At 58.7% G+C, this 13,771-nt stretch overlaps 2 protein-coding genes across 2 annotated transcripts; one reads left to right on the forward strand and one right to left on the reverse strand.

Annotated features, from left to right (window-relative positions):
• Positions 1-2,751: 2,751 nt before the first annotated feature.
• Positions 2,752-4,599, reverse strand: BKCO1_2000171 (bzip transcription factor; the record flags this gene model as incomplete). The annotated part of the gene is made up of 6 exons (XM_020272365.1): positions 2,752-3,004; positions 3,077-3,186; positions 3,272-3,629; positions 3,698-3,837; positions 3,899-4,357; positions 4,417-4,599. The coding sequence occupies 6 exons, from the start codon at positions 4,597-4,599 to the stop codon at positions 2,752-2,754; spliced, it is 1,503 nt and encodes a 500-aa protein (XP_020134749.1).
• A 4,404-nt stretch (positions 4,600-9,003) lies between these two features.
• BKCO1_2000172 (serine threonine-protein kinase prp4) lies at positions 9,004-11,588 on the forward strand (the record flags this gene model as incomplete). The annotated part of the gene is made up of 4 exons (XM_020272366.1): positions 9,004-9,695; positions 9,749-10,005; positions 10,054-11,324; positions 11,379-11,588. The coding sequence occupies 4 exons, from the start codon at positions 9,004-9,006 to the stop codon at positions 11,586-11,588; spliced, it is 2,430 nt and encodes an 809-aa protein (XP_020134751.1).
• Positions 11,589-13,771: the final 2,183 nt, after the last annotated feature.

Consider the following 13,771-nt stretch of genomic DNA (forward strand, 5'->3'; position numbering starts at 1 on the left):
GATCGCGGGCCAGCGGACTCGGGCCTGCCAACCGATCGGCTGTGCCTTCCCGGCGAATCACGAGTCGGCATACTTGCTCAGTGATTCATCTCTGGATGCGGCCTATTGGTCAACATTGCACACAGGGGGCGACTGAGCGCTGGCATGGACGTGCATGCGTTGCACATATTCCAGAATGGCACAAGAACCGTGTTGCCTGGTGATGTATGTAGGAGAAACTAGGAAAGGATCCCAACCCCGGTCGGACTATTGCATCACTCGTTGCGTAGGGCGAGCTCGGGCACATGCTAGGACGAGCCCTACGGCCCGCCTTGCGCCTCGCCGACATGGAAGTCGAGAGGTTTACGCCAGGCCTGTCAAGAACGCATGAGGCGAAGGCCCAGGCGAGGAGCAGCAGCAGCACCACCACCACCACCACCGCCAGCACCCATGAAGCGACGCAGCGTTCTCGACCGGTCCAGCAGCCCGCCTTGGGCTCGTAGATCGACCGGAACAATAGCTTGCGGGGCCGCACTCTCGGGGTGGAGCCATACAGCCTTCCTTCCAAAAAAGCATAACATCATATCCCACATGGCATGGGCGCCGGCAAGGCCCACAATTTCCCGTCGACGCTTCCGTCATCGCGCACCACGGATGTGGTCACCCGCAGCGTCTATTTCCGTTCCTGCGTGCATGTGCCAAGCCGTGCAGCTGTTGTTGTGCGAGAGCCCGGCCGGCCCATGCAGCCACTGGAGCATGTGTCGAGCATTGATGCCGACGGGGAGCGTCGAGCGGCGCAGTCGTGCGGATGGCTTGCATCTCGGCCAAAATGCCGGCCAAGGGAGAAAAAACTGTGGGCCGGGAATAACGAGCAGCTCGTGCAGCTCTGCTCTGCGCCGTTAGCCCTGGCGGTTTCCTCGCAGAGACCCTGCAGTTACCGCTTCGGTCCCTGGCCCGCGCGGCTGGTCACGTCTCTTGTTTTCCCGTGCGTGTTGTTTTCTTTTTCCGCTTCACGCATGCCAGATCGGGTAATGCTTGGGCTTCGTGAGGCCGCACGCCTCTGCTGCCTGAGGCTCTGGGCTCCGGCCTCCGCGCTCTGGACTCGACGGCAGCAGCAGCCTTGGGCTGGAATGCGGACAATGCCACGTCGCTGCCGGCCATTGCTGCCCATCAGATGGGCCGTCCGCGGCCTCGCTCGTCCGCGGGCCGTCGTCAGCAGGCGGCGCATCAAGGGCGAGCCCGGGTGCGCCGTACGATGACGAGGAATCAAAACGGGGGAGGGGGGGCACTGCGTGCACCGATTCGCGCCGTAACGCAACGGGGGAAGATCGGAGGTGACTGGGTGGACAGGCGGCGGCGAGGTGTGTGCGGCGAGGGCTTGTGCATATGTACTGTAAATCCGATCAGGCGTTCTTGTCCCCTCCCTCTTTCGTCCGTCCGTTTAAGAAACGACCGCCCCCGTCGTGCTGGCTGCCAGAGCCCCGCGGCACCCTCCTTTGCGGCCTCCCCCCCCCCGTTTGCCCCGGGTAATTTTCGCGGAGGCTGTGACATTGCGAGCTAGATCGGGCTGGTGGGAATATATACTAATAGCATGCGAGTGATATCGTTGGCCGGTTTTACTCTCGGACGAAAGCTGGGCAAGGCTGGCGACGGGCCCCTCAGCCGCTGCGCTACTTGACCTGACTGTCGCCCGGCCCTGGTCTCACACGATCCAAGACGCTTGGCTGGTGCTTCATGGCTTGCTACCGGGTTTCTGCTTCCTCTTCCCCGTTTTTATTTATGTACAGGCCGCTGTTCTTCCCCTCATTCATCCTCCACCCTCCACTCTCCTCACTTCGACCCTGCATTTTTCGGCCCTTTCCCCGTCTATCCTGACTCAGGCACCGATCCCTGTGCATTCTAGACTGACGAGGCGGGCAGCCACAAGGAACGCAGTGGGCCGGCCTAAAAGGAGCTTCTGCATATAAAGACTACCCGTCTTTCGCTCGCCCGACCTTCACTGCGCCCAATCCCAACGCCAGCCCCCCCTTATTTCTATCGGATCACACACCCGCCGAAGAACGACACGAAAAAAAACAATACTGGGGAATAAAACCAATCCCTCCCTCTTCAGCGCCACGCTTGTTGCACTTTTGCCCATAGGCGTGAATCACAAAAACAAAACTTGGAAAAGTCAAGTAAACAAACACAAATACAGAGCCCAAAGGCTGGATACGCACGTACGACTATGGTCGGCCAGAAATGAGGAGAAAGAGCAAGAGGAAACACACCAAGGCAATACAAAATGGCGACAGCTTAAGAAACATGAAGTGTTGTACAGGGGTCCACGCGCTCAACCCAAGAAAAAAAAAAAAGGAACAACCTAGCAGCATCAAAACGGACCGCACGACGAAGCGCATACACGTTACACACCAGGTTTATTGGATCATACCATTGCATGAAAGCAAGCAGTCCAATGTCAACTATGTGTGGAGGTAGTATTTTACCTAGATCGACGGAAAGATCGCAAAGAGAGGATGTGTGGCAGTTCCGATCGTCTCGGCCCAATACTGCCCCCGTCCCCATCACTTACTTTCCACGTCTCACAAGGAAAAGGGAAAATCCCCGAAGGCATCCGGCCGCTGGACCATTTCTTCTGGTTGTCGATCGAGGAGAACCATGTCGTCGTGCCGGGAGAGTCCAAGGCCGCGGGGAATATCGTCACACATGGCCGTTTTGACCGAACCTCGGAGTCGCCTCTGGGACCATCCAAACGATCCAAATCTCTCAGGATCAATGCATTCCTGTTGCTCGGACCTTACCAAGCAGGAACGGCATTTGTTCGAACACCTCTGGGGCCAGCGTCCAGTTGTTCAGGTTTCCAATGTGCTCGCGGAAGGCACCTGATAACGCCAATTTACCCGAGTTTGGTTCGCAATAAACAGTATGGGAATCTTCATGGGGCCAGTTTAACGACAGGTGGTTTACGAGGACGCCTGCGACCATCTGGTCGGCGTTGTGTAAAAAGAAGTCGCGGACCGAAGGCCTAGAGGAGGAAATATTAGTAGACGTTTCCGGTTCTCTTTCCGGACCGCACTCCGGCCGTTCTTGGACGTACCAGGGGAGAAAGTCGATTGTCGGATCGTGCGGCATAACCTGCTGAAATTGCGTAGGTCTTGCCCATTCTGGAAGTCTTTCGAGATTGTGTCGGCTGGGACAAATTTGCCACTATTTCGCTTGTTAGCGAAACCGACCATATTAAGCCCCAGTACTCTGCCCTCAGGGGCAAAGGGATCTTTCTCTGGGTGCATACCGCCATGACCTCCTTTAGGACCTCGCAGGCCGCAAGCTTCTCCGGAATGCCGACATGGGTGAAGAACATGTTCGCCACTCTTGGAGCCCAGACGGACAAAGGCTGCTCATTATCAAACTCTGTCTCTCCGTTCAACAGTCCGCGAATGTCGTTCTCCCGGTCACCAAAGATCTTCACCTCTGGTTCTCCGTCTGCTTGTGCCTGCCTCTTCCTTTCCCGGAATGTTGTGTAGGTGTATGTCACTGGGTTGATGGACGATCCGTGCGCCAAGACGGACTGGAAGTTTATGGAGGGGTGATTAATGGCGTGGGCTGTCATCGTCATCGGCGAAGCACTTGATCCAAGGATGTCCTGCTTGCTATAGCAAAGGTCAGTGGCTGTTCTCACCACATGCTCCATGCTCCCTGATGGCGCGGAGTTGCTAACCTTCCATGCGACAAGACCGCGGGAGCAGTCGACCCCTCCCGATAGGGCGATGTTTGGGCGTGTGGTGGAGAAAAAGTACCGTCTGGCATCCAGACGCCACTGTCGCCCGTTGTTAAGAGGGGGTGCGTCGACCATTGCGCCTGCAAGGTCTTGTTAGGTACCAGGCTGTTGCCTGAAACTAATGGGGCATCTGGAGCATACCTCTGTGGTGGCTGGCAAACCTTGCGCGAACCCCGGGCTAACACTTTGTCCGTATCCAGAATAGTAGGCCGGCATGGATTCTGGCGATGCTGCTGTTGCCGTCACGTCACTCTTCTGGTCCCCGCCCATGGACGATGACGACGAGGAGCCAACAGCGGGCGCGGTGTCGTCGGACCCTGGTCGCATCGCCCTGGGGCCTTCGAGTATCTTCCTCATCTCGTCGGCCGAATGCTCGGAAAAGCCATTGTTCTGGATCTCGATTGCGAGCCGTGTTGCAGCTTCGCGTTGGGACGAGGTCGCGAGCAAGGGAAGGACCGACTTGACCTCCTCTAGTTCCTGCTCCAGCTTCTTCACGTTCACGCGCAACGTGCCCTGCCACCTATGTTCCTGTCGCATGTCGTAACTGCATGTCGAGCCCTTGAGTGCGCATGTGTTGCACACGGGCTGCAAGCCATTGCACTGGAGGCGGCTTCAGCGTCAGTAGGTGGTCGACGAGGCGGCGGGACGCGGGCACGCACCTTGCTCTTCCGCTTCTTGCACGGCACGCAGGCTATGGCGGTGATGCGTCCTCGCTTGGAGCCGAGCTTGGGCGTGGTGGTGGTGGGCGAGGGAGTGTTGTCCGAGGACTGAGAAGAGAGCTGCGGAGGAGAAGGGCCGACCTGGATAGGTCGAAACAAGGGCCGCTGCTGGTAGGCCGGCATGTTACTTCCTGGGCCAGGGACGGACGAATGACTAGACGATGGGAGAGGAATGACTCGCTGATCTGGCGAGTCTGCAGATCTCGGGGGCAGCAGAGGCGGGAAGACGGCGCAGACGGAGCGCGAGAAATGGGGTTGCGGAGGTACAGCGGCAGAAGTCACCGGCGAGGGCAGGGTCGGGTCTATGGGCGGTTCTGCACATTGTTGGTGTCAGTGTCAAGAGAACGGCATGCAAGACGCGGCCGATGGACGAGACATGAAGGACCACGGATTGGGCAGCAGCAGCTGTCAGCGGTCCCTAGTGTCCCGCCGCGCTCGGTGTCGCGGAGTCGAGGGTGGCAGAGGACAGGCAAAGCCTAAGCACGACGCTAGGCGCTGGGCCAGGCACCGGGCTTCTTACCTGATGGACGCATACCACGGATGGCTTGGCCTTACGGCGGGAAGGTGGGATGGTCCACGTCTGGGCTGCTCGCACCTGCGACCGCCTGGCCGGGCTTGGCTTCACGGCTGCTCGAGGCCGTGATGTCTACGGATTAGTCCAGCAGCCGCACGGGTTATAGGCGGTCGACTCTCTCGGCGGGCTGTGTCACTATCAGCGCCGTCGTCGCCCAATGGCGCAGATCGGGGCGGCCCAGTGCACGTAAGGGTCCTCACCTAGCGGACGTCGGACCCAGGCGCCGGGGCGGAGATGCTTCCTAAGCGGTTGGATTTTGGGCGGGCAATGGAGCGTCGCGGGCGAATAGGGGACGGCGCGCGACACTGCTGGGCGCGACAGGACTGTAGCGATTTTAAAAGACGGCCCTGCGGTGGACTGGAGGGCAGACGCACCATGCGCCTTCTGCCCACCACTGCACGATCAGCCGGCGGCCTTGATCCCTACCGGGTGCCGTTTCTCTCGAACCCTGGGGCAACGTGCGGCCGCTAGTTTGATGAAGAAGCCTCTGCCTTCGACGATGGCGAGCAAACACCTCGTTTCGAATGCGAGCACGCGTCCGTCCCAAGCTGTGCGGTACGCTACCATCGGCTAGCCCAGCTAATCCGGAACCACCCACGCCCAGTGCGCGCCGGATCTTGCAGAGATATACCAGCACCGTCCCTTGCCCGCCCAAGACGCTGATTCAAGACCGCTGCCACCCATGCTCGCATCACCCTGATGAGATGAGCGGGCACGTCGCGGGATCGTCGGTGGGCGCAGCAATCGAGTCGCGGTCCACCCGCCGCCCAGCGCCTGCCCGCCTGCCCGCCTGCCCGCCCGTCCGCCGCCGGCCCATGGCCCCTCTCAGTGCAGCTTCGCCGCCGCTGGCTCCTGGCCCCGCCGCCGCTGCCCGTGGCCCCCCGGAGCGGCAACGCTCGATGCTGTGAGCGCCAGATCTGACCTGCACCCTGGCCTGCACCCTGACGTCCTCCATCACCGCCGCCCGGTGGAGGACGCCCGGGAGCTACCCCACAAGCGTGCGGTCTGGAACATGATCGCCACGCCTGCGCTTGTCGTCCGCAGCCGGCCGGCACTGTCGCTGCGCGGCCAAGGGTGGATCACAGCCGCGCCGTGGACCCTCCCTCTGTGCCTCGAGCGCCTCTGCCACCGATGGCAGCGAACCGCCCTCGGCCCGACTGCCTTCGCAGACACACCTCTCTGCATCCCCAGCAGCCGCCCTCCACGAGCCACAGCCGCCAGATGACGCAGTGCGGTGGCGCCCGCGTCCCCAACGTCCACAGCCGCTTCATCATCGCCTGCCTAGTCCGCCCCCGCTGTAGCGCCAGGCCCCGTCAGGGACGGTGATCCGTTGCCGACGCGGCGTTTGGCTCAGGCTCACATGCTTGCTGCTGATCTCCACCATTGGGTCGCCAGATCAACATCTTTTGCCATGCCCTACGCCCGCAGCCCGCTCCATTCCGTCGCACCACACACATGTACGAGCCGCTGATGGGCAGGGACCGCCGCCGGCCCAGAGCCAGCAGAGCCGCGTGCCCGCCGGCTCCAAAGTTGAGATGGGTAGCGCTCGTCCCGATGACCTTGCGAGCTTGGACGCGCTCCGCCAAAAACTGCTGCCCAAGTCCTACACAGTAGACGCCCAAAGAGCTCCTCCTTTCTTCGCGCCTGCCTCGTATGGCATGCTCGGCCCGGGATTGGAGATTCAAATCTCCGTGCGCGCAGCGCAGAGGCCGGCATCCCCAGCGCCGCTTAGGAAGAAGCGTAGCGTCGCAGAGACTGCCCGTCGGGCTGGCAAGACGCGTCGTCAGTGGACGGCGGCGTCAGTTGTGTGTCCACTTGCCACCGTCGCCCCTGAGGATGTGTTGATGCAGGCCGTGAAAACTTTGTGGCTGTGGGTCCTTCATTATTCTGCCCTCACCTAGCTCACTTCCCAAGATTGCCATGTATAGCAGCCCACGCTCCACCAGGGGAGGATCCGTAGGGCGCGGCTGTGCTCGCTTCTGCTTGGCTCAGGGTACGTCCAACAGGCAGACGCCGACCCGTGCCTGATGACCAGTAGCGCCCCTCCTAGTCCGTTCGGATCTCGCCTGTAGCGGGATCGCCTTTTTTAGGCAAGCCGTCTTGCGTTAGGCTGGCGTCTGTTGGAATTTGCTCCTTGGTTCAACCTGCTTTGTCCGAACCCGAGACCTGCGCCTGATGAACGCCGGCACGTCGAAGTGGCTGAGGCGTCAGACGTCGTAGACAGTTATTAGCGAGGTGGGCGGTTGCACCGGCCGCGAGCGTCGATGCCAAGAGCGTGCATCAGACAGGCAAATGCCGACCAGCAGGCTGGCATGTAAATCACCGGGGGGGGGGGGGGGGGGGGACAGGCGGCAGACGGCTGGTGGTCTGGCGCGCGTAGACAGCCATGAGCTCTGAGCTTGGTCAGGATCGACCGGCACTCAGGCGCAGGCATCCTCGTCGAGCCGTCGAGCTAGAGAACTTAGCTAGATCCAGTTATACTTCAGCGCAGCAAACCCGAATCGCGTGCCGGCATGTAGGCGAGACGACACGCCGGGAACACGAGCTGAGCACTGCGAGGCTTGCGAGCGTTGGCTCCCGTGCCCGAGTTGCATGCCGCTAGGACCGCCACGGAGTGAACCGCTCGCGCTGGCAAGTCTACGTAGAGGCGATCATGAATCGTGTGGCGGCCGCTCTACTCGCCTTGGCGTAACGGCGGCGCCGATTAGATCCTGTCCCTGCTCCCCGGTTTTCAGCTGCCCTGGTCAGCAGGGTAGGCCACTTCCGGGCTTGAGGTTGCATCTGCGTGGGTCAGGTCAGGTCGACATCGACGACATGTTCGCGTGCCCGGCTGAAACCTCTGCTGCACTGCGCCAACATGCATCCTGCGCAGCGGTTTCCAATGAGCGTGCCTCAAGCTTGGCTTCCGAGTCATTTGCTTTATTGGCGCAGGGGCCGCCTTTCCCTAGATCCAAGCCAGTTCTACCAGAAGGCTTTGGGTAAAAGAGAAGCCTGCGTGGCTTGCTTTGATGAAGTCAAGCGTTCCGCAAGTGCCCGCGGCCTCAGGCCACAAGTGGCATCATGTCGTTAGACCGCTGGAAAGACGCAGGAGTTGCTTGCTGGTTGCTGGCCGCGGGAGATTGCTGCCCCCGCCGCAGCAGAAGTTTTGGTGCATGAGCGCCTTTCCTTGCCGGGCGTAGATGAAGATGCTCACAGGGCAGCCCTCTCCATACAGCAGAGATCCGAGCCGTCGAATCATGCGCCGCGTGCCAGATCACCGCGGCGCGCCAGCCTTCGGGACCGCCTCGCTCAAAACCGTTGTTCATGTGGCCACGAATTTCCTATGTTGGCCCTGAGACGTCGTCTGTGTCTGCGCCTGCGCCGCCACCCGAGCACTGCGACGGAAATTTCGGAATGGCGGGGGGATGGGAGCCAGGGGGAGAAACGCTGGAGTCGCTCGTGCTGTGAGACGGACTGGCGTGGACGCGAGCTCCCTTGCGCAATGAAAGAAGCAGGTGAACAATGAGGATCCGCGACGATGCGCAGCATTGATGCCTGAGGCCCGATTTGTCAGAAACAAGGGCGGCTGAGCTCAGCACGTCACGTGCGCAAATCTCCTGTTAGTCAGCCGGCGAAACGTTGGCCCTGGGTCTGCCCGGGCAGCGACGACGGACGCAGCTGCATGCAGCGCGCACCAGCCGCAATCGCGTCACTTTTGCGCCGCCGCAGCTTCATTCCATCTGTTTCGCGCACGCAGGGCAATCGCGTCGCGAGCATCTCGTCTTCCTTGCGCCACCTTGCGCCTGCACAGTCTGCAGTAGAACCTCCCCCCGAGGTTCAGGAGGAAGGACACATTTCGCTGGTTCGACTTCTGTCAAGCCTGCCTTCAACGCAGAGACGCAAGCTAATCTCGAACTCTCCGCACATTTCCTCCGCAGGCCGACTAGGTTCCGCACGGGCCTAGCTTTGCAGTCATGATGAGCTCGCGCTCCGACTCTGAGGGAGAGATCCACGAACACGAGGTCGACAAGGCAACTACGGCTCAGCCATCGTCAAGGGGCATCAGCGTTGACCGTCAATCCAGACCCCGCGCATCAGATCCGAGATCTCCGAGGGACGCGTATGAGGACGCTCCTCGCCGCAACCGCTCGCGCTCTCCCTACAGACACCGGTCGCCGCGCGGAGAAAAGCGCCGTCGGGACGAGGACTTCTACAGCGACCGAGATCGTCGCGATCCACGCCACTTCAAGGTCCGCTACGAGGAGAGGCGCACATACGACGATGAACGCCGACACCGTGTGTCCTACGCCGATTTAGACCGTGGCAGCTCCTCTCGTCCATCGTCGAGGTACGACGATCCTCGCGACCGCGATCGCAATCGCTACAGCAGACACTCGACCCGAAGCCGCTCACCACCCCATCGGGGAGGCCTGGACCGAGCCTATGATAGGCGCAATGGAAGGCATGAGCCGGAGCGGAGAGATCGGAGACAGCAAGGCCGGGAGACTGGGGCAGAGTGGCGCTCACGGGAGCATTCAGGGACCGAGCGGGTCAACGGTGGGCACGAAAGCCGCACGACCGCGCGACAAGATGGCCCTTCTCGGGCCAAACAGCGAGATGCACAGAAGGATACGGCCGTGAGATACTCTGATGCTGAGGCCAGCCGGTATGTATATTTTCATGATATACTTGGTGCTGCAGTCAACTAACGCAATGCAGCGGGGCCGAAGGTCCGAACGGAACGACCAGAGATGCCGAAATGGCCGACGCGAATGACCAAGACCAACCCGAACTCGAACCCGAGCCCGTCAACTATGATGACGAAGTTGAGCGACGGCGCAAGAGGAGGGAAGCAATCAAAGCTAAGTTCATGGATCAGCCTACGCCTCTGCGTGTTCAAGTTCTACAGCCTGGAATTGAATCCGGGCCTTCAACCCCACAGGCTGAAAGTCCTGGTGGTCGTACGGAACGTTCCGGTATGTATGACACCGCCTTTGGTACACCTGTAGCTGACGTGTGTCCAGTCTCACCTATGGTGACGTCACCTAGCACTCCTCAAGACAGCTCCGCGCCAGCCTCACCGCCCATTGTTGCAGTCCAAAACGACGAGGAGCTTGCCAACCGCAAGCGTGTGGATACCGCTGACGCCGAAGGACCCTCTGCTGCTGACTATGACCCAATCATGGATACGCAGGAGGACAGAGCCATAGATGGCCGACGACAAAGCCACGATGTGTCAGCCACGGCCTACAACGAGGTCGAAGTTCAGCCGGAACCACGTGAGGCACCCATCGCGGAATCCAAGGTCGAGGAATCGCCCGTGAAGAAGACAAAAGACGACTTTGACATGTTTGCTGAGGATGACGACGACGACATGTTTGCTGCGACCCCTGTCAAAGTTAGCGAAGCGACCGAGAATGCAAAGGCACCGCAAGTCAAAAAACTGGACAGCAGCATGCTCGACGTTTGGGATGATCCGCAAGGGTACTACAAGGTCATTCTAAATGAACTTCTCGACGACCGATACGAGGTCCAGTCTCGATTGGGCAAGGGTGTGTTCTCGGAGGTTGTCCGCGCAAAAGATATCAGGACGGGCGATATTGTTGCCATCAAGATTATTCGCAACGATGAGATTCTGCGGAAGGCCGGGGTTAAGGAGATTGAGATGCTGGAGAAGCTCATTGACAACGACCCCGAAGACAAACGTCACTGCATTCGACTTGAGAGGTCATTCGACCACAAGCACCATCTTTGCATGGTCTTCGAGCATCTCAGCATCAACTTGCGTGAAGTCTTGAAAAAGTTCGGCCGCGATGTGGGACTCCATCTCAAGGCGGTCCGCTCTTATGCTCAACAGATGTTTGTCTCTCTAAGCCTGCTCCGCAAGTGCAACATTGTGCATGCGGATATCAAGCCTGACAACATGCTGGTCAACGAGAACCGGACGATTCTCAAGATTTGCGATTTGGGATCCGCGGCGGACATCTCAGAATGCGAGGTCCCGGCCGGACTGTTGGTGAGTCGCTTCTATCGAGCCCCCGAGATTATGCTGGGAATCCCCCACGACTACGGCATCGACATGTGGGCCGTCGGTTGCACACTTTTCGAGCTCTACACGGGCAAGATTTTATTCACGGGACGCGACAACAATCAAATGCTACGGTCGATCCAGGAATGCCGTGGCAAGCTCAGCCCCAAGCTTCTTAAAAAGGGCTGGGCGGAGTACGTGTTTGACCATTTTGACGCGAACCTTCAAATGTTCAGGAGCGTGGAGACGGACAAGATTACTGGAAAGGTATGTTTCCCCGTCCCGACGTCTTGGCATTGGGGATGCTGACACAGATGACAGGATGTGACTCGCATGCTGAACTTCGTCAAGCCGACTCGTGATCTCAAGTCTCGCCTGATCAGTAGCACCAAGGGATTGAGCGAGGCTGAAATCAAGGAGATCAACCTCTTCTACGATCTCCTGGACAAGTGCCTCGCCCTCAACCCTGAGAAGCGCATCACGCCCACGGAAGCTCTCAAGCATCCGTTTATCCACCGCACCAAGGTCTAAGGCCAACAGTGACATCAGCTCGCATTTGCATTTTGCACCGGCATTACAGGATACCACTTCGATTGGTGAGAGGGCATATATGGGCGTACGGAGCTTTGTATTTATGGACGAACCGGCCGCACCCGGTGCATCATTACAGTCCATGGGGTGGCTTTTGCATTCGAAAGCTGGTTTGGGCCCGGCGCTGGTTTGGGCCCGGCGCTGGTTTGGACCGAGGATGTTAAGAAATAGAAATACGGGGTTTCGGGGGGCACGTCGGTATAGAAGGCTTTCTCGGATTAGTCATGGCAAATTGGAGGTAGCTGTGAGTACTGTCTCAGTCAAGGTGTGTTCGGATGCACGTTGGCCGGTCCTCGGTGACGCGTGGCCGCATCCAAAACACGAAGGTCAAGCTGATAAAGTGGTCCACGTGCGCATCCTTCGCACACTCCGCTTCTCCTTTTGTCCCCAGTCTTCCGAGACAGCGGATCAGCAAAGTAGCAAGACTGCTGCCTGACATTTCTTCCTGTTGGGCATCTAACAAGGCCGACGTGCGCAATATGCGTAGATCCTCGGCCTTGGTTTTCGCTTCATATGCAGCTCGCCTGTCGGAGCCTGGCGAAGTCCGTGTGTACATACATCCTCCTCAGGGTGCCCTTGATCTTCGTCATGTTAACCCTTTGCATCTCAATGTTGGGCACCTGTGTTTCTCTAGCCTCGGTCGACGGGATGCTAGACGGAGCAACCCGCGCGTGTATCGGTTATCGATAGCTTTGAATGAAGAAAGTACGTATTTGCGTAGGAACAATATAATCGCCGTGAGCGTAGTAGCACTGAGGAAGAATTGCCACGACCGACGTCACCCGCCAGAGAGCACTCACTGTCTGTGTCAAAACCATCGACGAGTCAGTGCTGTGACATTCTGGTCTCGATCGTCAAAGAGGCGGCAACGACCTGGAGACCAGCACGTGCACTGCAATGCTGCAAGGCAACCCCGTCTCTGTTTATCGCTCCTCACGGCATTACCCCTGACCGCCGCGCCACCATGCATCGGCGCAGACTGAATGGAAACGACGGGCGTCCAAAGCGGACTGCCGCTCAGCAGGATCGGAAGTGCCACGTTGGATGGACGTTGTATCCAATGTGGGGTCATCCCGGTCGAGCTGAGCCCTTCGCGCTTGTCCGGACCCTGCAATATAATGCGACGTGCAGCTGAAAACGCCCTCGGCATCCTCTCTTTCGACCAATCCGTCAGAAAAAAAGGTAACCGTCAGGCAGAAGCCCCCGCGCCTCCTGCACGCTCTCATCCACCGTTGCCCCACTCCGAGCCTAGTCCCTGCAATGCTACCCCACCCACCATCACCATGGCATTCGTCCCGCGGCAGAAGGACTTTACTCCGGCGCACCTATGTCGCCCACTGCATTCCTCTCGAGGCTCGGGCACAATCCAAGACCATGGGGCCTTTTGCGCCACAGATGAAGAAACAAACTATCAAAACAAAACAAAACGAATGTCGACGCGGATGGGACTCGAACCCACAATCTTTGCCATGATCCTTAGCCGGAAAGCAACGCCTTACCATTAGGCCACCGCGCCATTTGATGAAGGAGAGCTCTATTTGCTACAATATATCCTGTAAAACACCCGTCTTGCCGAGAAAATGCCGAGCACACGGTTGCACAGAAGCCTCAACGTCACGGAATACATGACGAATGCCACACTGATGGTTTGAATATTGGTACGCCTTTGATTCCCCTGGCCCTTCTCAGACATGTTTCGATCACAAGCGCATTCTGGTGTCACAGGACTTCGACAAAGATACGCGCCTGGGAAACGACGCCGCGGGAACTTGACCTAAGCTATGCACTTGGGAAAATGAGGTACCTGACCAGAGGGAATATGAATGTCCGAAGAAATGTAGGGATTAAGATAATATCACATTCATGAAGTCATATCGGATGAGAGTCGAAGCAGTAGTTGGGCATGATAGCCATGGTTTTTCTTTTCCGAGCCAAGTAACCTCAAATCTTTGCGCATGCTCGCTCTCTGTTTGGCTTTTTTCTTTTACGAATGGGCTCCGGGATTCCCTTTGATCTCAGCCGGGCGTACCTCCGGACTGACGGCGGTTGGTGCACATACCCCTCCAATTTTCGCACACTTCGGAATGGGGGACTTGAACCAAATTCTTCATTCCACAAGCAAT

The sequence above is a fragment of the Diplodia corticola genome (genome assembly GCF_001883845.1).
Source record: "Diplodia corticola strain CBS 112549 chromosome Unknown scaffold2, whole genome shotgun sequence".
NCBI classification, from domain to species: Eukaryota; Fungi; Ascomycota; class Dothideomycetes; order Botryosphaeriales; family Botryosphaeriaceae; genus Diplodia; species Diplodia corticola.